Genomic DNA, 23,383 nt, shown 5'->3' with positions numbered 1-23,383 from the left:
GTAAAAATAAGATCAATTTCCAAGCTGTTTCACATTTGTTGTGTGAATAACTCGCCTCATGCCTAAATGAGGCCATCTGTGTACAACGTGTAATAGCTTTCATCAAGCTTGTCCAGATGAAAGTCTTAGAAGAGCGTGTGACTCAACAGCAGTAACAGTTCATCCAAGCCAGGCAGCTCAGATTCGTTTCTGCTGCCCTTTCTTGTGTAAATGACAGTAAAAGACAGTACAAAGTCTGGTGGCCTTGCTCAGCCTCAGCTTGGCTTTCGCAGTTTCTGCATTGCTTAATGAATTCATTTTCTCAGACATGAGTGGGAGCTTTATGCCATAGATTTAGACGCTGACTGTGAAGTGGTCAGTGTGTTGGAACAGTAAGTGAACTTCTGGAATGTTTTTCCCCTCCCTATTTTGTTTTGGTTTTTTCCATTCCTTTGCTTCCTTCCTTGTAATTCTTTTTTCATGTATTTAATTCATCTGGGTTTGGGCATTGGCTGATTTGGAATAGGGGGCAGAGCGTGGGCCTGGGGAAGGGAAAGGAGAAGAGCGAAGGTAAATGTGGGTTTATATTTACTGATAGCTAGTGATTTTGTTGAAGCGCTTTATGCACCATGTGTTTCTGTGTCCTGTCCGGTAACCCCTCAAGATTTAACGAGTTTCCATGCTTCTGACTCTGCATGTGATTTGAAGTCCAAAGTTCTGTGGTATGGACTTGGATTGCTTGGGACTTTTGTCTGAAATTCTTATGAGTAAAACAAGAGAGGTGGATAAAATGACTAATCCCATTAAAACTGGGCAGATTGTCCTTGGACTGAAAAGACATGGGTTTGAAATGTGTGATTTCTCCTTGCATGTAATTGCTCCCACTTATATCCACCATAAGTAAGGATGTAGCTTTCAAATACATTAATTTTTTTAAACTGTATATATGTATACATATGCAGAAAGAAAGCAGAATTTTTTTAAAAAATAATACAGATATATATTACAAAAGGAATAGACAATTACAAATGTGTCTTTTCTCCTAAACTGACGAAGAAAATGCTGCTGTTCTGGAGGGTGATAGAAGCTTTGTAACCAGTTAGGGTAGGGCGAGCTTTCGCCTTCGAGGCTTGCTGAGAGAGACTTTGGGGATCTTTACTCTGTGTAGACTCTCAATCTGTCTCTGGGTGGATTATCCAGGTTTTGGCTCCACAAAGCAAAGGAATACAAAAGTTTTTCAAAGGTTGCCCGATTTAAAAATAAACAGTTGCTTAATTGGTTCAGGTGATTCAGGTTTGTGCTTTAATTAGAGCCCTTCTGAGCAACGGTTTTGACACAGGTGTTAACTATAACTTACTATTTAGGATTCAGCCAGTTCGTTCAGAACCTGTTAGTATGCCGGGGTCACCACGTCCAGTTTCTGATCGCAGAGGAGTTTCAACAGTGATCGATGCTACTTCAGGTAGAAACATGTTGATTTCGTGTTTTCTTTGATATTCGTGCCATTCAGCAATCTTGTCTTTTTTTGTCTGGTAACATGTTTACTAACCATTACCTTATACTTAAAAGGATATTGTGATTTTCAGCTGCACAATAGGGTAAGTGCTATCTTATACAAATACTTACTGAAAGCTACCTTAATGATGTCTTTTTTTTCCTCTTACCACTCAAATCTGAAGTCACAGCATTGTGGTGAGATATGAACACAATATTTACATTAAGTTTAACATGAGCTATAGAATGCTAAGAACTGCCTGAACTAAAAAGTAGAACGTTTGCAAATACTAACATTGAAATGCTCTTATTAATGAATGCCTAAAGCGTAGAATATTATGGTTCCATCTCATTTATAAAATAGCTTTCATTGAAATGTAATCATAAGTGTAATTGATTTCTGTGAACAGTCAGGACAACAGGATAGTTTAGCTAATGTTTGTGTAATAGGCACATTTTCACTAGTCCGCTCTGAAAGAGTGTGTAAATTTAATATTACAGTGATTATGTTTATCAACATAGTAATATATGACTATGAGGCTTTTTTTTTTTTTTCCCCCCTCTTAGTGGTGGGGTATAGTCTGTATAAAGAAACAAGGACAGCAGAGCTTTATATTCTAGTACAGCTGTATAGTGTCTGAAGGGTTCACACAGCAGGATTTTGTCAAATAAAATCTCTCACAAGTAGAATTATTAAACACACAGCATTAGTCAAACAGTCAAGTCAGAGAGGATTTTAATCTTTAGCGATTTGAAAATCCCTGGAGGCTGCTGATTGGATTGAGGTTAAACTGTAAAAAGAGACTGTAACACATACAGAAACTGGTTTCTGAAGGTTGTTTTAAAGGGAGTTAAAAGCTCCTGTTCCAGGCTCTGTTTGCTATTGATATAAATTCAGAGTCCAAGGTACTGCATTGTTTGCCAAATTAATTTATTTGGGTATTACAGGATATTCCTTAGATATGTTTATAACTGAGCTCAATAATAACTACATTTACTTTTGATATTGAGGATTTTCATTTTAAATTCCATTTCCAAATATTTAAAATTTGTTACATTAATTCACCTTGAGTTTAGACAAACATTTGATGCTGGTTGTTTAAAAGGAATTTTATTTGGTTTACTACATGACAAAGTAATTTTTAAAATATTTTTTTTATACAGAAGAAAACATAAAGGCATCAGTTCTGATTATTTTTTTTTTTTTACTAGTTCATATATGCCTATTACCCCGAAAGCTTACAAGCTTGAATCGTAGGAGTGCTTCTGTCTGTGCATCTGACACTTCAGATCCAGAGTGATTAATGGCATAGCTCTTCCTCACTATCAATGTGGTAATGCCAGCTGATACAGATAGAGAGATCTGGGTTATCAGGATGGGGATGTTTTTTTTTCTCTTGGGTATGAACGGAGCAGTGCCATTACCTATAGCAGGGATATATAACAATTCTGAAATGTAACCATAACGCGTTCTAAAATGGTGTTACTCCATCTACAATAGAAGCAGCAAAACACATAGGGCTGTACCTGTTCTATGCTAAACAGCCTTTCCTGAAGTGTGGATGGGGCCTTAATGTGAAATGGCTCATGTGAATGTGATGAAGCTCTATTGGTAATGCCTTTAACATGTGTGTCCATATTAAAATTGCCAAAGTCAATTGCATACATTGTTATGACACTGAAAATATATTTACTGTACAGCAGTGACTCAGTTTTGTTATAACACCTCATAAGTTTTTTACAAACAATACATGGGTTTTGTTAGGGACATGCTGATAGCAGTACTTTATTTAACTTCACTGCCAGAGAGTTTGAGTGAATTGAGTTTTGATTCAGGGACTTTACCATCTATTTGTGGTTTGCATATTGCCCAATCCCTGTCCTTTCCCATGCAGAAATTCTTGGTCCAGATTTAGGGTAACTATGCCAGATTATGTGTGATGGTATAGGGGTGTGAATTCTGCTGCAGAGTAGAGGAGACACAAGCAAAAAACATACGCTGTCTTTTGAAATCTCTTGCTGTTGTGACGAAGCCCAGCAAAGGGAAGAGGAGTACTTTTACTCGCTTTCGGCTCTTCTCACCTTTAAAGATGTGCAGGAAATGGCATTAATCTCACCTTTGAATCTACAGGTTTTATTTTTGATGGATGACACTGCATTTTTTTGTGTTATAGTCCACTACTGTAAGTATTCTCATTTCCTGCTATTACTAAGGCTTGCCCTAAATGGCTTACATTCTTTATGGAAAACAAATTTATTGGAAGATACATTTTTAGGTTTTAAGGATTTTTAAGTAGGTCATAAATTTTTACTGCCTAAACTGAACCAGGAAGTGATTCTTCAGTTATGACCCATGCATTCAAGTCTGTTGCACTTTATGAAGATGCTTATCTGGCTGTTTGATTGCCTGTTGCTCAGAGATACCACCAGCGTGGCGCCTCCTCTTATCTAACTCCATCGCTTGTTATTTCTATCAAAAGATTTCAAGTACATGTTTATCATCTTCCATTATTCTTCTGCCGTTCTTGATAGCTTCCTTCCTTCTCCCCTGTTGGTGACAACTCTGTTGTTGTGTTCGATGAGAAATTTGTGTAATTATCTTAATCATGATTTTCACATTTCTGCAGAACTATGGTATACAAATTACAATACTCTCTGGCAAGATCATTTGCAAAAACCTTCATTTAAAAAATACAAAATTCTAATACTGTTATGAATAGTGACAATTTGCAATGGCTTTTTCAAGGTGGATGGCTGTATCTGTAAAGATTACTTGGATAAGTTTAAAAAATGCATATTTTAATGTGGTTATCTTGACTTAAAATTCTCCTAAGATACTGTTCTCTGGGTTCTTTTGTGGGGTGGGGTTGTTGGGTTTTAAGTCAGATCTTTAGGGAAAGTTTGCACAAATGTAGTCACCTAAAGCTACTGGACGTTTGTCCCTCAATGCACATATTCTAGGCATGTGCATCATAGCGAGAATATACCCTCAAGGATTAAATGCACTGTAATTCCAGATGCTATTCCAGATTGGCAGTTAGAAATGTTAAAGGGACTACACTGAGTGTAAATCTTTAGAAAGCAGGAAGCCTTTGATGATAATGCAGCAAAATAACCACTGCTGTACGCATAGAAAATGCACACTGTGTGTAGCAAGCGGGTGCATGTGCGTCTCTGTGTCCATCGTTCCCGAAGAAGTGCCGAGGCTGTCGGCTGGGTGTTTTGGGTTCAGCAGAGGTGGGGTACATCTTAGTAAGTCAGGTTCCATGTAAGACTTTATTAGACACTAGAGATGAAGGAGAAACCTTACAAGTGCCCTGTCTGCAGGAGATGCTGCAGCTGAAGGTCACACTCTTTAGACAACCTAAACCATTGGACCCTGAGACAGAAATCTGTAGAGCAACAAAAAATATATTTGTTGCTGAATGACCTGGCAGTGTTTTGGAAGACCACTCTGTGGGCACAGCTTGAAAACTTTCCATTACCTGTACACATTGAATGCTCTTCCTTACTTTGACGTGTTGAGCATTAGATATGAATTTCTGTAGCTGAGGATACCTACAGAATGATGGAGACTAATCTAGAAACTATCACCATAGGCTAGACATGTAATTGAGAATTTCCAGGCACCTTTTTGAATTTTTATACTATAACCTGTGGATGAATGATGCATGTCATATATGTATATACCTGAAAAAAACAGCTATGACCAGATAGAACTCTACTACTACTAATACAGAAATTGAAGGGTATAAGAAGGTTAGGATATCTGTATGGAAAAAACAACTCAGAACTTTCAGAAATAGAAAACCTCTAGAGAAAGGATTTTGCAGCAGTTCCTAATCACAGTAAATTTGATCACAGCTGTATTGAGTCTGTAAGGGCAAGCGTTTCCCTTAAACTGTAACAAATGTGTTGTAGGGCTCAGGTACTCAGGTATGCTCAGTCATAGCTGTTAATTCAATCCTGCTTAGTTTTTTTTTTTTAAAAAAAAAAGTGTGTCCATCTGTGTGCGTGTTTATGAAAAGCCCTGTTTATTCCCTCATACAAAGAGGTTTTTGACACTTGCCCATCAGTGAAATAAAGATTTTGTTGCATTGCTAGCAGAGTGGGAGAACATAGACAAAGAAGTCTGATCTCTGTTTTGCATCAACCTTTTCCTTTCCTGCTCAGGGGAGATCTCCGTTTGTTGCTTAGGACAAATAGAGAAGTTAGAGTGGGAAGGATTTTAATGAATAAAACTAAGTTGTAGAAGAAAAAGATCCTGAGCCATTTTTTCCTCTTTGATTGTGCATGGGGCAGGGGGGAACCCTTATGTTTTTACCTAAAACATGGCATGTGCTGTGCCGCTTAGGGATGTGCGCATCATTTTTTAATGAAGATTGTTTATTACTGTTGTATGAAACTGATAATACTGAGCTCTGTTCTGGTTACTTCAATCAATGCCCACTTAAAATCGGCTTGTAATTTAGTACTTCCCTTTCTTTTGTGTGCAACTGGCTGGTCATGGACAGATAGCTTGTTGCCTGCAGAGGGATTAATGAACAGAAGAATTGTACTCAGGTTTTGTGGGGGAGGCAGTTTGCCTCCCCTCCCTCCCTCCCCTATGCCTGTGAAGGATCTTTTATTGTTCTTCACCACACCTGTGAGATAGGGACCATGGGACAAATTCTTACTGTCCAGCAATGCTCTCTCGTGGAATTTAATAAACACTTCTGCTGTCACACCTTAAACCATCTGAGCTCTTTTCTGTTGTATGCACAATCAAATATTTATTCCCAAATGCTGTACACCAGAAAGTGCTGCCTTGGAGTAGCAGAGATCAGTTATTCAGGTAGTAAAGATGTGTGAATGCAGCTGGCAGATGAAGTCACCAACATTATGAATTCCCAGGCTGTCCTTACTGCCACAGGCAATAACTGACAGGGCTGAGCGGTGGCTGGTCTCCTGTTACGGGCACTGGTAGGGCCAGGGAGGCCTGGCGTCACGGATACTTGAGCTGCCGTTCTTGTGCTTGAGTGGAGCCGGGCAGCGCTGGAGGGTCCTTGTTGCAGAGAGATGTAATCAATATGGTCTGGAGTCCTTGACCCGAACCTGTAATTACCTGGATGGTATAAAGGTAGTTTGTTGTTGCAGATAGAGATTGCACTCAGATCCTTTGAGTATAATGCTGAGCTTTGAAGCCAAGGAAGAGATTTGGCCCTTGGTCTATTCTTTGCAGCAACTGAGAGTTTTTAACAATGGCCCTATAACAAGCGGTTCTTAAAGGGCATCACCTGTTTAGTAACAGCAAAACTGCGTACTCAGCGCTGCATACTTGGTACTTCTGCGTTCTGTCAGCTTCAATTTCAACGAGTTTAACTTATGTTTTTTTCCTGGAATAACTTGTGAGCCATTTCTGTTAATATCAGACCCATTTAAAACATGTATTAGGTTACTTATCTGGAAAACATTTTTCCTAGAATAGTGATATCATGTGGGATGTATCAGGTATTTTTGTTTTCTCAGTGCAGTAGCATGTGTTTGCATGTGCTCATCCTCTCTCCATCCTATTTGTCCACATTGACAAATGTGTGTGCGCGCCTGAGCTGCATAATACAAAATTCTGCTACTTAGAACTTTTTCAACTTGATTTATTTCATCTAATTTGAGAAAATGTTTTCTGATGATTTTTGAAGAGAGCCTTAAGACAGAACTGACTTCAACAGGCTCCAAGATGCCAGTGCAGTATACATGATTACATTTAGAAACAGCTATGCCCTATAGACTGTGGAAATACAAAGAGAAATTAAAATGACCTGACACTACTGACTGGGCACTTGCTGCTGGATCAGTGCCTGGCTTGGGAAAAGACTCAGCTGCAGGGATACATGGAGTAGCATTAATGTCTTGAAACACTGGTGGGTGTTTTCTGTAGGCAGGGGAAGTATACTGGAGAGGACAAGCATGGGAACAGTGACTGAAAGGCAGCAGAATCTTTATATAGTCATTTGTTTTTGCCTCCCTGTGATGGTTGTGGGTGTGTTAGTCATTTAGTTCAGGAGATGGGAACTTGTTCTGCGCAGCATGGTGTAGTGATGTGTGGTAGCTGATACTCTGTTAGTGACAGAGGAGACTGTTGTTCGCTATGCCGGTTTGCCTTTGCTTTAGCTGAGGAGGCTCATAGTAATTGAAACAATCGCTTCTAAGGTGGTTGCGCTTTGACACATAGATGAGTATCAGTTTAAAAAAATCGTGCAATGTGCAAGTTAGTTTCATAGATGCAATTGAAAATCAACATTTTTCTAGATGCAGCTACGTTAGGTTGAATTTGACTTCAAACTTCAAGGCGCTTAATTCCCCAAAGGCTGATTATCTTGTTCATCTTGCCAATGTGATTTTTGATAGTTCACAGGGGACTTTGACAAACAAGAAACCCAGCAATTTCCATGCTGATGCTATAGCTACATGAAAGCCTAACTTTGACCTAACCGACATAACCAAATATAGGTAGTGGGGTTTTTCTTTGTACGTGAAGGCGAGCTGCAGCGAGCCCTCCAGGGGCCGTGTTACTGGCCGCTGGTGCAGTCCACTGCTGCTCGAAGACAGTTGTTCTCATGTCACACAACCTGCTTGACGCATGTACCAGTGGTCCATTAATGCAGGCGGTGGAGTGTCTTAATTGCCGAAGTGTTGCATACTAACTTTCAGCAGGGGAAGCCACCTTCAGTTCATGTAACGGTTTGTCAACCGAGAAATAGCAGTGTGCTAGAGCATGGTCTGGTCCAAATGTTTAAATGCCTTGGATTTTTTCCCCATAAGCAAACAGAAAATTTGCAATAGGTATTTTGCGTATCTGTAGCTAACACAAACTCATTCTGAATGTAAGATTGTCTTATGTACCCCTCGCTTGTCTTTCATTAACAGTTGTTAATGTTCTGTGTAGGTAGCTTTAAAGCTCTGAATAAGTGGAAAGTGCTGATTCTAATCATATCTGACACCACAATCTTCTGTGGAACAACACATGAGCTGAGATTCCCGATGGGCTCCTGTAGGATACAATATTTATTATAGCTTGAGATCTAAGAGCTCCTAGCTACTGTTAAACTTACAAGAGATCCAGAAACCTCAGTGTCTGTACTTGTGTTTTTATAGATTGCACAGAAACAACACACCATTCAGTATCTGCAAAGAAGCATGCTCATTGACATTTCTGCTCATTTTATACAGTGCTTAAAGGAATCGTTTTACAAATCTTGATATTTTTGTAAGTTTGTATTCTAAACTCATCTATTAATCAAGAGCGTTTGAAGTGTTCTCAAAATTATTAGATGCACAATTGAAGAGTATTTGAACATCCATCTGCAAATGCATTTTAGTCAGTATTGTTTCAGGGAAAGCTTTTCAGTTTTGCAGTTTTAGAACAGACATTTTTATTTAATTATTTCACTAAATTAGGCTATCCTTTGAAGTGTTTGCTTACTGTTTGCTTTGAAAAACCTCTAAATATGCTTCATTATTTCTTGTTGCAAGTGTATCTCCTCCACTCTGCACTACAGTCTCTGTCAGATGCTAGGTTTCTAATGACCAGGATTGCTTGCTGGTTCTGATCCTCTTGAGATCCTCCAGCATGTCCTCCCTTGCTTTCAGGAACTGTTCCAGAACATCAGCCGTTGTCCTCAGGGCTCTGCGGACTCTTCCTTTTGTCTCTCAGCTTCCTCCTGCCTGTGAAATACCTGTAGAGGCTTGATGTCCGTGTCCCTAGAGCACAGCAACTACCTGAATACTATAGGTTGTGATGGCCTCTTCAGAGCGATTGAATCTGTAGATGTAAAACCGGGTATGAAGCAGTGTCTGAAGAATGTTTTTTGGGTTTGGTTTTTCAAGGTCTGTTGGAAGTGTTGTAGCAGCTGCTAGGCAAAGTCTCCTAGTTTCGTACTGAATCCTGAATATTATTTTTTTTTGTCTAGTCCCATCTTTGTTAGATGGCAGAAATAGTTTTTAAAGTATGGTGGCTTGTTTGTAATTCTTGCTTTTTTCCAAGTAATGAGATAAGAGTGCTGCATTTTAAATCAAAACGCACAAAAAGGAAGGAGAAACTGAGGAGGGAGTTGATGAGCTGCTGATTTAGGGTACAGCCATAGAGCTCTCAGCTGTGCAGCATGTGAGCTGGCCACCAGTATCATACCAAGAAATTACTTTCAATGTGAATTGCTAATTTTCCTCTCGCTCGTACTTCCTCATACTACAGATAATGGGGTTTTTTTGGTTTTGGTTTGTTGTGGGGTTTTTTTGTTTGTTTGGTTGGTTTTTTTTGTATGGATAATACTTTACTATGTAATAATTGAAATGATCGAGGCTTACTATTTCCAGAGCCACAACAAATTGTTCTTTGGTCAATTACCACAGGTTTAATGTCTCATTTCAGAGCTCATCTGGTCCAGTCCACTGCTTGTGGTGGAAAGACTCTGCACAGTCTGTATCTGTACTGAAACAGCTTTAAAAAAGAACATCAAGTCCGCACATGTGGCTGTTTGTGGGTTTTTTAGTGGATGTCAGCATATGCACCTATTTTCACCATTGTTAATCCAAAATTGGCAGGTTTTAGCTATTGTTCATTGGAGTATTAATATAGACGACTGAACAGAAGTGTGGGTTTAGGTATATGCCATATAAAACTGAGCTATTTGGCATGATAAATGAGCTAGGCATTTGATCTGTTTTAAGGTGGAGTTTAATACTTCGTGGGTGTGATTACAATCACAGCCTTCTCACTCTGTCTTCTCCTTGCTGAAGTAAGGATGTTCTCAGATGGAAATAAATATTTATATCTAAGTTGAAATATAGTCTGTTGGTACTTACTTGTATATATTTTATTGCTTCAATGACGTAAGGGGTAAAAAAACAGATGGAAAATATTTTGTTTTTCTTAATTATCCCATACTGTGAAATACCCATCAGTTTGCAGTTGTCTTGGCTCCTCCCCCTGCCTTGGACTCCATTCCTGGCATGACCCCAGCCAGTTTTTTAATAGTGCTTTATCTGCTGCTTGCATTGCTTTCACTTTTTATTACAACCAAAGCTAAACTGGGGACCGGTTAGTACTCTAGCTATGGGCGGAGTGCTGCAAAAAGCCAAAGCTGGTGCCAGCGAGCACCGGTGAGCTGGGAAGGGGAGCGCGGGGTGAAAGGAGCCCCTGTTCATCACCATCTTCCTCCTCTCATCACCATCTTCCTCCTCAGCTGGTTCTTGTGAGCAAGTACGGAGTTGCTGGCTGTGCCTCCAGCTGTGGGCGCTCTGCAAATAGGAGATCTCTTACAGTCTTGACCGCTGCTGGGGACAGCCTGCCTGAGGCTTGCCTCCTTCCAAAAAGAATGCAGAGTCTTAGGGGGAGCACAGAAAGCTAAGTGCTTTGTGTACATAAACCTTCCTGTGCTGTTGCCCTTGGAAAGGTGAAAACAAGCAGGTCGAAATCAGTAAATGACAGAAAGCAGATTTGGGATTACTCACATCATTAGCACAGGGTTTCTCCAGGTAAGAGAAGTGCTATATGAGCCTCTCTTGCGTTTATGTGCAGGGCATGGTCCTTTAAAACGGAGCAAGAACGGGGAAAAGAAAAAGGTGGTAATATGACTAACATATGGGTTTGCTGGAGTTTGGCTGCAGATTTAAGGCCTCAGAGTGGATTCCTGGGGCCTTCGTATGCTATCCCAAAACCAACACAAAGGCCTTTCCAAATATATTTTATAAACTCTGATTGTAATAGTCCTATCAAAAATCCCCTGTCCCCAGGTCAAGTGGGATGCAGGCCCTCCTCTTCTGAAATCCCAGGCTTGCCAAGTCTCTCTTGCCTGCTGTTTCCCTCCAACAGCGGGCAGCCCTTTGTGCCTCCTGTGCCGGGCGTGCTGTGTAGAATACCTATAGGGGCGTCCAGCACAGCTGCTTTCCCTTGAGCTCACATCTGCTCGAAGCGCGGGACCTACACACGCTTGCTTGCCTGGGCGTTTGTCCCAGATGCAGCTGGCCCTGGCTGTGCACAGCCCACCTGTATTGCTGGATTAATCATAGAATTCGCAAGGCTTTGGCACAGAAACCAAATGCTTGCTTGTGTGTATCTGGTTGGGTTTGAGCATTAGTTTTGGTAACCAGCTCCGTCATTGTCTTTTGCATTACTTACCCTTTGCTCCAAGTTATGGTACCGTTGATGTAAGTAGGGCAGAATAGGAACTGGAAACTGTAATTCGTAGCCTCTTTTAATGTTAGGACCCTTCAGAAAGTCCTGACTATGCTACTATGGGAAAGGAAGCCTCTAGGCAAGTATACGTATGTATTTTCACCTTGCTGTAAAAAAGCAATAGAAGCCAGTGTTGTAGTAAGGATCTTGCTAGCTCTTTGCTACCAGGACAATTTCCATTAATTGAAAAAGTACCTCTTCAGACTTTCACCTATATTGTTTACAGCATTGTATGCTGAGCAAATCACCGTGTGCTGTACTGTTTGACTGTCATTTAAAATACATTTTAAAAGTAAGCATAACATCCTCAGAACTTATTTGTGATTGAATGTCAAATTCACTAAATGACTGTAGATCATCTACGAGGTTGTTTGTGTTGCTAGTGGATTTTTTTTAAAAAACAGAAAGTTGCCATGAAAGAATTTGGAGAAGAAAACAGTGTCTTGTATTAGTCTTTTGGTTTTGGTGTTTCTAGTTAAGCTTTAAAAAACACCAAACCAACAGCAACAAGCAGTATGCAGTGAAACACTTACATGGAAGTACATTTTACCACTGAAGTTAGATAAAAAATTCACTATCATAAGCGAACCATTTCCCCCTTGATTTGTGTCCAAAATACGAGGGAAAGCCTTGCAGAAGCATTATGTATTTTACAAAAGAACATATGCATGCATTTTAATCATTTACATTTCATCCTTGCTTTCTCTTATTTTTAACTCTGGTGAATGACAGAATGTTTGGAAAACCAAGGTTGAAAGCAAAGTTTAAACTTTCATGCGCAATAAGATAAACTGTAAGCAGTGCTTCACTATTACATGATTTTATTTCAAAGTTTTGCTGATGCCTTTTCCTTTCTCTCCAATGAAACCTGTGACTGAAACTTTGGGAATCTGGCTTGCAAAAAAAAAAAAAAAAACCACCACTGCAGTTGGTTTGTGCTGGTCCTACAGTGCCTGCAAAGAAAGAGAAGCCATCCTTACTGATCTTCGGGTAAATGCTCAACCATGTGCTTAAAGATGCTCTGGGTCAGGGCTCAGTGGACTTTCATCATTAGGCAGTATCAAATATTCCTCACACTATAAAATCAGTTTTGATAAGGGGGTGAGGAGGGGAGGATAGAGGGGAGCCAGCTCTGCCTGGTGCAATACCCTGACATGAGTACTTCACAGCACTCCCCTGCTGTATGTTAAACTGGCCACTTGTAACAGATCCACTTATATAGTGGCTAGCTGAAAAATAATTTGAATTTTGGGTATGATGTTTTGTTTAATGTCCTCAGCAGGCACCACGTCCACATTGCTGTGAGAGGACAAATAAAATACAGCTTTATTGACCTAGTTATAGCCTTTTAATAACACTTCAGTGAAAGATTGTGCATGCCATGAAGTGCTGACCGTGTGCTCTTAAGTGATGTAATGTGACTGAAGTACAGCGATAGCTCAGATGGGTAGCAGCCTCTAGTGCAGGTGAGGGTGCACATGCAGTCTGCCCTCCCTCTCCGAGGGGGCCAGTGAGCTGGGCTGCCGAGGGTAGTGGAAGAGCAGAAGCACAGGGCAGATGTCTCCAAATGATGCTCGGGAGCGGGGTTTGTCACCTCCTTGGCCCTGGCTGTGCCACCCACGGGCCGGCTCCCTGCAGAGCTGCCCAGCCGGCTCAGCACAGTGTTGTCCCACCGTAGGGGTTACAAGACCACAGTGCTGAGACCCGGGCTAGCTCTGTGTGGAGCCAGCTACAGTTTATTAGCTTAGGCTCAGTGCCACGCAGAGACAGATAAACTGCTGCAGACATCGGCTGGCCCTCGATCAGGGTGGCTGCGCGTGGGCCCGTTTCTGCGTGCTAACCACGTGGGACTTCTGGGCTTGTCAGAGTTCAGCACACATAGAGGCCGCAGGATTTATTTGTAGATGTGGATTTGAAAACTAGATATCTACATGTGACTCTCGGATTCAGACTTCAAAATACAGAGTAAATTTCATCCCTAACAGCTTGCGGCAATTTTTTCTCATTGTCTTCACCTTCCAGACTCTCTGTAAGAGTTAAATCCAGAGTTCTTCATTTATTTTGCTAGTAAAGATTGACTTACGATTGAGGATATCGTATGGAGGACCTATAACTTATTTGTGTATCCATCCTTCCATGTTTAAAACCAAGTCAAGAAACTAATGAGGTTACAAAAATATTGCTGATCCTGAAGCAAATACAGTTGGAGAACATATGCTTTGGTTTTACATTTCTGCCTCTAAAAGGTGACATGTCTCGTGTTTGTCATTTAATTTAACATTCTATATATTTTTAAACGGCTGTATGATTTGAAATCTCCAGATGCCATGCTTTATGCTAAATGAGGTTGACAGTTCAGTGATGTGGAAGGCCATTATCTCACCTTTGTGCTTCTAAACTATAGCCACTTGCCTTTGCCTGTTCATAATGCATTTACTGCGTTACAGCGTAGGAATTTTTAACACCTATTGAAAGCATTGAGTAGGTGTGCCATACTGATGAGCGCTTTAAGTGAAAAGCAAGCACTGATGCTGTTCTCAGAGTTCGTGTTCTCTCGTTGCTTGTACTGGGGACTCTGTAAATGACTGATGAACTCCAGTAATAAATGCTGACCGGGGTACTCTGTATTACCATATCACCTTACTCTCAAATTTCACAGTTAATAACAGTTTTCTGTGTTAGTTAGCTGGTAGTTAGGTGGTATCTTTAATATGCCACTGGAAAGTGAGTGTAAGGTGGTCACACGCCAGTGTGGCTCGGTGAGGTGTTTTTTAGATGATATAACCAAGATAACGCGGACTTCCAAGCCACGCTGGGGAAAGACCACTAGATTTTCACACATGCAGTAGAGTCACATTCCTAAATGCTGTGGTCACTCACATTGACTAGTGTATCCTAAAGGAATATGATTTGATTAAAAAAAAAGTGATTTAAAGATAAAACAGTAGAATTGTAGAGGTTTACCTTGAAGTTGATGTACTAAGAAACGCTACTCCCATTTGTAAATAGATTTGTTGATATTATATGTCCTCTCCTGCTGTTTAGTCAGTAGTGAAAGGGGTTTGTGTATTTCCACTATCTTCTGTGAACATAAAAGCTCCAGCACAAAATCTTAGCAGCCAAGAATGTGAGTATTAAAAAAAAAAAAAAAAAAAGTTCCAAGAGATTCCATCTTGTTTTTTGGGGATATCAGTACAATCCCATTCCCATAAATTGAAATCACTCTAAGAATGTATAAATTCTCTATGCCTTGTCCTTTTAAAGGGAAATAGATTCTGTTTCTTTGCATTATTTTGGTGTCATTTCAGAGGACAAGGAATACCCATAGAAACAGAAGTCCTCGTATTCCCCAGCCGCACTCGAGCAGTGAAGCCCAGGCTGCCCTCGGCTGTTGCCAAGCTGTGCCGTCCCTGGCAGTCTCCGTGAGTGCTGGTGCCATGTACGTGCTTCTCTTGACACCCCATCCCGCTGCGTGCCTGAAACATAAGGCCAAATGGGCAGGCTGTGGCTCTCGCCTCCCCTTCTTCTGTTCCCAACAAAGACTCGTGGCATGTCTTGATAAACAGCTCTAAACGGCTCTATCACTACCAACTGGTGCTATCTATACACCAATAAATGAAAATTCAGGCTTTTGTATCCCATTACCGTTGTCCTGAGTCAGCAGGTCTTGTATAGAGTCATTTTTCTATAAACTTGGAAAATGAATAATCATTACTTGGACTGTTAAAGTTCAGTAATACAAGAATAAGTCATAAATATGTCACTTGTATCTTAAAAGCTAACCAGCTAGAAGCTCTCCCTCTTGTCTAATCTGGCCTCCAGTGCCTTTGATCACCATTTTCTCCTTTTTCTCAGCACCGCAGCTAACTTCTTAGTTTTCCACATTTTCCTTTGCCGTTGTGACAGTGTTCTGCTGCAGATTACAGCTGTGCTTAGGCACCATAAGGTTTATATGATTAGTCAGCATTTGGTTTCCATATATAGCAAAAGTACGTCTGGAGAAAATATTCTTATACATATTTCCAGGCAATAGGATCAAAGACCTCTCTAGGTTCTCAATTTTAATTTATCTCTTCTTGCTCGCTGTATAAGGAACATCAAAAAGAACCCATGTTTGCGGGAGGGAAGGGAGCCTTTTGCTGGGTAGCTTTGGGAGCACCATTCATCCATGCCGGCTTCAAATCCTGGCCTTTCTTCCTCCATAGCGTTGCCAAGCTGTGAACTTTGGTTTTCGTGCCTGTGTGTTTCTCTGCAGGTGTGATTACTTTCTTTTCTTGAATTTTGTGACCTCTCCTGTTCGGTTTCCTTGATACTCAGAATTACCCCGTGTCTCCATCAGTCCAAATCGCGGCTGCTGAGCACATCTTCCTCCTTTGTCACAGCATTTTCTGTAGTTCTCAGTCTCTGCGTTGGCTCCTTTTCTGCCGTATCGTGTACAATGTTCATACATTTGCAGCCAGGCATTTGAATGCTTGTTTGTATGTCATCTGTGGATTTTTTGGTGATTACCCCCAGCCTCTCATCATACTCATAATACCCCTCCATATTCGTTTCTGCACAAGAAGTTCATCCTTCAGGTGCCAGCTGTTGAAACACGCAGACACTTCTGAAGCCCCGTCTGCAGTGATGCCTACCAGAAACGTGATAACTCACAGCGCTTCGAGTTAGCTCTGTGCAAGGAGTTGCATGTGTAGGTTTGTGTTATCGTATTAGGTGCTTCATTTATGTCAGTATTACTTGAAGCTCGAGTAGACCCTTTTTTCTGTCCCATTCATTAGACTCTTACAATTTGTAAACTTCTGCAGCACGCAGCAGCGTGGGCATGGCTGGAAACAGCCGTAGGTAATTGTCATTAGTAAGCAAACAGAATACTTTAATTATAGAAATCCATATAGCATTTTCATATGAGGACATTTTTCTGAAATACTAGGAAGTGTAGTAAGCCAAGACATTTGAGACCTTTTTGCATCACGTTTTTTGAAAGGCCTTTTTTTCTGCTGACAGAAGATCTGCATTAAAAAAAAAAAATAATTAGTTTGATTTCAGTCATCTACTCAACATTTCTAAGCTACTTGCCAAATGATCCCAGGTGTGGGATTGCAGCAGGTAATTTCCTGCGCTATATTTGTGCGGATGATTTTCTGTGTTAGAAGATGATATCGGCTCACCTGGCCTCTCAGTGACAGAGAAATCCTTTGTTTATTCATTTAGTAGGCAGATTAACCCTAATGAATATGGCTTCCTGGAAATAGATACAGGGGACAATAGCAAAGTGAGGAGTGGGGAGAAATGGGGCAAATTCCTTTTTCTTTCTTCACTTTTAAATAATGGTAGCTTTCATAGCGGGGTGTTTTAAATCAGAAAGGAATGCAAAATATGTCAACCAGAAATTCTTGATTTTAAACAAAATCTTTTTCTTTTATGGTTCAAAGAGGGTACTGGGGCTTAGTAAGTCTGGTATAATTCTGCCCTACTGAATCTGTTTGAGTGCTTTTTCCTGTCAAAAAGTAGGATAAAGCAGGCAGCTGAGATACTTGCACTGAAGTCCTTGTAGTTGGAGGACCTTGGTGTGTGTTTTATGCAGCTGCTCTTCACTGTTTTGTGGAATATGGGAGGGGTGTGTATGTATGTTAATTATTATTTCTGTGAACTGGGGGTTCATAATACAAACTTCTTTTGAAATAATTCATACATTGTACTAGGCAACTAGAGAAAAGTGTTAGTGGCTTAAATTATTTAATTCTTTCTTTTTCTTTCATGGGAGTAAAACTGTGGAATGGTGTGTTAAGTGTACATTGTGTTTGTTACCTGCCTAGCTGTATTATAAAAGAAGGCAGTGTTCATACAAAGCTTAGGATGCATGCCTTTCTTTCCCCAGTCATTCTTTCACCTTGAGATGACGCAGAAAGCTTCAAGAAAGCAGACGGTATATTTTCTAGTACTCCTGTTGTCTGATACACACAAGCATTTTGTATGAGGTTTGTGAAAGGCTGTACCATTATCCCTTTAAACACAAGGTGTAATTCCTCAGGTGTTGTTGACGTGACATTGAACTATTGTTCAGAATATAATGTGAGAATCTGCCAGAAAAGTAGTGGAGGGGAATCCAAAGCCCTAAGAAACCGAGAGGAAGATGGTCGTTGACTTTAGGGATATAAATCAGCCTTGTCGTGGTATTACATGCAGATTCGCTGCAGTATCACTCGGTTAATGTTTGAACAGCATGAATAAATTAACTTTATTCAAGCTCAAAGAGGGAATAACGTCATGGTGAATTAAGTTGTGTATTTGTTAGTATATGTGTATTTTTTAATGCATATACATGCATTAAATAACATCGTAAGTTAAAGGTAAAGTGTTTTTGTTTGCTAGCTCAGTTCACTGTTGTAAGCTACTAGTCAAAGTGTAGACATAAGTACAATGAATGGTTTTGCTACGTTTGAGAGAGGAACGATTTCTTGCATTTTTATGTGACTGGTACTTGAGATACATTATTCCCAAGGCATGGATGTGTAGACACAGATGTGAAAATCTCTTAACTTCCAACCAAACTTTTCCAGATCTTATCACTATAATTTATTCTTTACTCTCTATAGACTAGAAAAATGTCTTCTTTCACATAACTTTATACATTGGAGGGAAAAGAAAGTTCTTTTCTACCACATGGTGTTGAAGATGGGATACTGTTGGCTTTAGCATGCTGACTTTTGTAGTTGCCTGTAAAAACTCTAGAGTTTCAGAAGGGAAGCGAAAAAACAGAATTTACCTTTCCACGAAGAATAAAAGTTTCCATTGTTTCTCAGCTACATTGCTGAAAGCATAAATGTGCAGGAACAGATAATTTTTTGAAAGTATACATTTATACGTGGGTGTGTATATATGTCTATTGGACAGCAATAAATTACAACAGAATTTGTTTGCTTTGTATGGAGATTGTTTTATCCTTCTTAAAGCTACTATTTATATAACCTTTAACCAAACAGAGAGTAGCCAAAGTATTTTTGAGAGCGAGAATTGTTTTTCTGGCTGGTGTGCGTAACAACTTAATGCACTCCAATCGTGCGGTACAGCGTAAGCTCGCGCTGTGCGGTAGCTCACCACGTTGATATGCAGACGGTTTGCCAGAGATTTTTTTTTTTTTTTTTCCCCTGCATGTGAAAACTCAAAATAGATACATGTCACATTAGGTGTCATTAAAATAGAGCTTGTGATAACTAAATAATAAATGTAGTGGTACCTAATTACTTTCAAAAGATGTTGACACAGTTGCAAAAGAAGAATGTCACGGATTGCCTTTTGAAACGGTGTAGACTGTCTGTATTAGCCAGGATTTTTTTTTCCGTTTAGTGCAAACCAAAGGACAACAGTCATTATACGATTCTGTACTTTAAGTATTTTCATAATCCAACATAAATTGGCCCACCCAAGGATTATGTCTGTCTTATAAGGATGTGTTTATATAGTCATTGGGTGAAAGATTGCAGAAGTTGAACCACTAGTTTTGAAAGTCGAGCCAGACCAGGAAAAATCAGGATACAATTTGGCACTTATGGAGACTAAATGATTTCCTTTTTAGCTGCTGATTTCTACTGGGAAATGTATCCTTGGACTGAAAATTGCATCCGGAAAAATGTTTATGTAGTGTTTTTCAAATGACTGATTATTCCTCTAACCTTTAACACGCACTGTGTGTGATTTTCTTCCTTATTAACTCTTTCACAACCAAATGAGTGATTTCCTTCACTGTAAATAAAATTAAGTATATATTTCAATCATGCAATATTTTAATGATGCAATAACACAGCAAAAGGCAAGCTGGGGATTTTATTGAGTCAGTAACACAGGGAAATCCAGCTTGTCTTTTCTGTCAGGCTTTCCTAGAGGAAGGGTATCCTGCTATGACAGTGAGGCAGGTGCGGAGCACGTTGTCTTTTTATCCTGATTACTGCAGAGAAGGGGGACAAAAATATTTTTAAGATACCATTAGAAGCAGTTCTCTGCCAGTCAGGGGAGATCTCCCCAAGGTGTGTGTCTGAGGTGGAAGGACCGTGCTGCCAACTACTGGCTATTGCTGCTGAATACAGTCAATTAATTCATTGTTGGCTTGGGGTTGTCTGCAGGGGAATGGATTGGTGCAGCTAGAACAGAATAAGCAGTTTTAGAGTAGCTCCACAGACGCATGCTCTGACTGGAGCTAAAATAGGTTCAGTGGTGTCGTTTTCACATAAAGGCATACCATAATTCACTCTAGTCACACCTGTCTGTGTCCTTGTGTAGAGCACATTCATGGGGTGTCTCTTCTTGCATCCAGAACCTCAGGGATGCAGGATACGAGTTTGCATACAGGCTGTGGGAGTCCCTGCCTGTGCTGGCTTCGGTGCCTGACCATACTCCCCGTAGCTGAGCAAGGAAGCTGCAGGCAGCCCTGTAAACATCACGGGGTAGGACTAAGCCACATGTCTTTAAAAGGCATTTGACGTGATCCTGCTTTGAGTGGATCACACGTTAACAAATGAGCGGGTCTGAAACCGTAGTTTCCATTTTGGCAGAGCTGCCTGTAAATTAGGGTTGGTGTTTTCCTATGTAGAAACATGAAGAAATTTAATGATTTAATTAATCCAGTTTCTGTGAAAAGTATCATCCAGCCCATCACAAGTAATGTACTCGGTAAAAATTGCTTGAGTGGAAAAGGGGACTGAAGGAGAGCATAGCAAGAACAGCCTTATAATTGCTGCTCCTGATGGCCTTGTCGAAAGGGACAGGTTTGTGTCCTGAGAGAGGAAGGAGAGTTGGAAAGAAACTAAATTCCAGCCTTGCCAATCTCAGTGGATTCATGCTAAGTTGTCCACATCTCTGCAGCTTTCTGGGGCCTGGCGCTGGTAGCAGTGTTCATGATCAACAGGGTGATCTGTCTGTCCTTCTGACACCAGCTGTGGGATTAGATGATGAAAAATAAAAATATAAAGATGATGAAAAAAATTATATTCCTTGTGGCAATAGTATTGGTCATTCTTGGCGCAGTGGGGAGAAGAGGAAGTGCCTGGCAGCTGCTATTTTCTTTCATCTCATCTTCCAATTCTTTTTGATCAATTTCTCCTGCAAAGTTTTGGTTTTGTGCAGTTCAGGGAAGATGTGGATTTATAAGCAGACAGAGGATGCAGTCCTGCTTACCTCAGATAGCTTTTACCGGGAGCAGCGATTCCCAGGCAGTCTTTTTCATTTGAGGTAATAATGGTTTTAGGAAATTCATAGAATGTTAACAGTCAAATGTCTTTTAACCACCTATCGATGGAGTGAAATTTGGCAGATGACAGAGGAACCTCACGCTTTATTTCTAAAATCTAAATAGCCTGACCCTGACAGCTGTGCCAAGTCTCTTGCATTTATGAGATCTGAATGTTGGGGTTTGGGATTTTTTTTCATGTGGAACCCAGCAGAGTCTCTGACGGAAACTGTTGACCCTTCTTTGTGCTGTTTCTTTACTGTCTCGTCAAACATCTGGAAAGCAGCATGTTTGCAGTCATTTCACAACATAATTTTGCATTTACATCATGTGTTATCTGGTAAAAGTTTTCTTGTTTTTTCAAGGAAAGAAAAAAAAAAAAGGAGGGGGAAAGAAAAATCAGCAACTCAAAGGCTGCTGTAAGGTCAAGTGGCGACGGTGGATGCTGCCTGTACTAAACATATGTTTAGCTCAGAAAAGCTAAGGCAGTTCCCAAAAATTTGGTAACCATTATAGTACTTCCGAAGTCAGTTCCGGATGTCAGGCCCTAGGTGGAGGGGGAAGGGGCCGCGCCGAGTTCTCTGTGGCGTTCCACGAAAGGGCTTTAGTCTGGCAGCTGACGCAGCCGAGGAGCACATCACGCAAGGCAGAGCTCGACAGGAAACGCTTCTGCAAGTGCTGTTTTGAGAGAGGATCATGAGATCAGGCAAGGAGCTGTGAACTTTACATGCAACCAAGGCCAGATAGCATTGCACTAGCCACCTGAGGGCTTAGAAATAAGAAAGGAAATTAAAGGATCATTTAAGTGGAGTGGGACCAGACAACTTAAATGGCAATTTTCATCTTTGAGAAAGGAACACTGAAGTATATTGGATTCTTTGAAGTAAAGGAGGACGATTGATGTAGAGAATATCTTTGTTACATTCTGTGCTCTGGTTTAGCAGCTCTTCTAATACAACCCATCTCTAACTTCACTAAACCACCTATTTATAGCGCTCAAAAGTTTTGACTTCCAAGCACATTGTCTCTCCCTAAACTGAGCACGCTGTATGTGCCTCCTTTTAACGATCTGAAATTAGCTACTTGGGTAACTTCTGAATTCAAATGCATACTAATATAAGCACGATTAGCAGATTAGTTACTTGTGTTTTGATTAACATGAAGTAGCAAATGTTTTTATGCTGCTCAGGGTAACCCCTTTAAGCATAATGAACCTGAGGGACAGCTCGGAACCCTTCAGGAGCTCAGGCTGAGTTGACAGCAGAAGGTTCTGTCCCTTCCCCTCTGGGGGTGGTTCAGGATTAAACCTTTGGTCAGAAGCCGCTTGGTGCCAGTGGTGCTCCCTGTTGTTTTAGGAACAGTTTGACAGAGGTTGCGCAGAAAGTGACACAGGTCCTGCCAGCCCAGGTCCCCAGGATGCTGGTTAGTAACCTGACAGGGCCCTCTGCTAATGGGACGCTTGCGAAGCAGCGAAGCCTACTGCTGCTGAAGCACAGGGCCGTTATTCTTTCTTAATTTAAATTGGGGTTAAACCCAGAATCTAAAGTTCTGTTAAAACCACCATTGTATGAGACACAGAAGCTGACTTAGCTATGGCTGTACGTCCTGCCATGGAAATACCAGTGAAGCCCGTGCGAGAGACCTCAAAGTCTGGGCCATGTGGAAGCATTTGCAGGTGCTCTTCTGTACCTCCCAGCTATAACTGAATCTGTTCTATGGTTTATGTGGTCTAAAACTTCAAGGAAAAAAGTAGTAGACAACAGTAAATAATTCTGGTTTGTTGGTTTAGGACTGTAGAAAGGTTTTCTACAGTAACACTCAGTTTCAGTGCTGGAGTCTGCTCACTGGATGGGTGTGATTTCTGGACCTTCCTGAACTTTGGAAGTAGGAACAGTGGAAGAATCTTCTTTTTCTGTGATCTTTCCATGTACGGCTATAATCACTTTATCTACGTGGGCCAGGTTTCCAGGTACCATAGAGATGAGTCTTAACAGGGGAAAAAATTGTGGATGGCAGCAGTTGTGGTTTTGGAAAAGCTTGCTCTGGGATTTTTGTTTAACAGCTATTGGATAGGAGGATGCTTAGTTTGCTAATTTGGATGCCAATACTTAGTATGGTTTTACAGCTCACAGTTATTTCATAGTGGTACTGGCATCTAAGCTGCTTGGGAAAAAGCAGAAGAGGTTTGGGTGTGCATTCAGCTTTTTTTCTGTGATGTATTTGGCAAGCATTGACGCAGGCTTGGGAATTTGGACAATTTCAAGGAATAATAATGACTATTGAAATATTAATTGTTTCTGCAGTTGGAACATTGCGCAATAATTTTAAAGGGATCAGATGCAGGGAGATCATCACAAGTACAGATAACCTATGCAGGTATTTTTCCTTTTAAGATGACATCTGTTTAGCTGTGTTTATAAATAACCTTTTAAAGCAAAAGAAACAGACAAAGTACTTCACTCTTCCATGGTGAT

At 40.6% G+C, this 23,383-nt stretch overlaps 1 protein-coding gene across 14 annotated transcripts in view; it reads left to right on the top strand.

Annotated features, from left to right (window-relative positions):
* Nucleotides 1-23,383, top strand: part of BCAS3 (BCAS3 microtubule associated cell migration factor) — a 370,223-nt gene that overhangs the window by 174,172 nt on the left and 172,668 nt on the right. For all 14 annotated transcript variants that reach the window (XM_055719601.1, XM_055719623.1, XM_055719580.1 and 11 more), the window contains one exon: nucleotides 1,344-1,441. In XM_055719601.1, the coding sequence (XP_055575576.1) occupies nucleotides 1,344-1,441 (98 nt within the window). The remainder of the gene's footprint in view (nucleotides 1-1,343; nucleotides 1,442-23,383) is intronic.

The sequence above is a fragment of the Falco cherrug genome, chromosome 1, assembly GCF_023634085.1.
Source record: "Falco cherrug isolate bFalChe1 chromosome 1, bFalChe1.pri, whole genome shotgun sequence".
Classification (NCBI taxonomy): Eukaryota; Metazoa; Chordata; class Aves; order Falconiformes; family Falconidae; genus Falco; species Falco cherrug.
The sequence above is the reverse complement of the archived record's forward strand: the minus strand, read 5'-3'. Positions and strand labels throughout refer to the sequence as shown.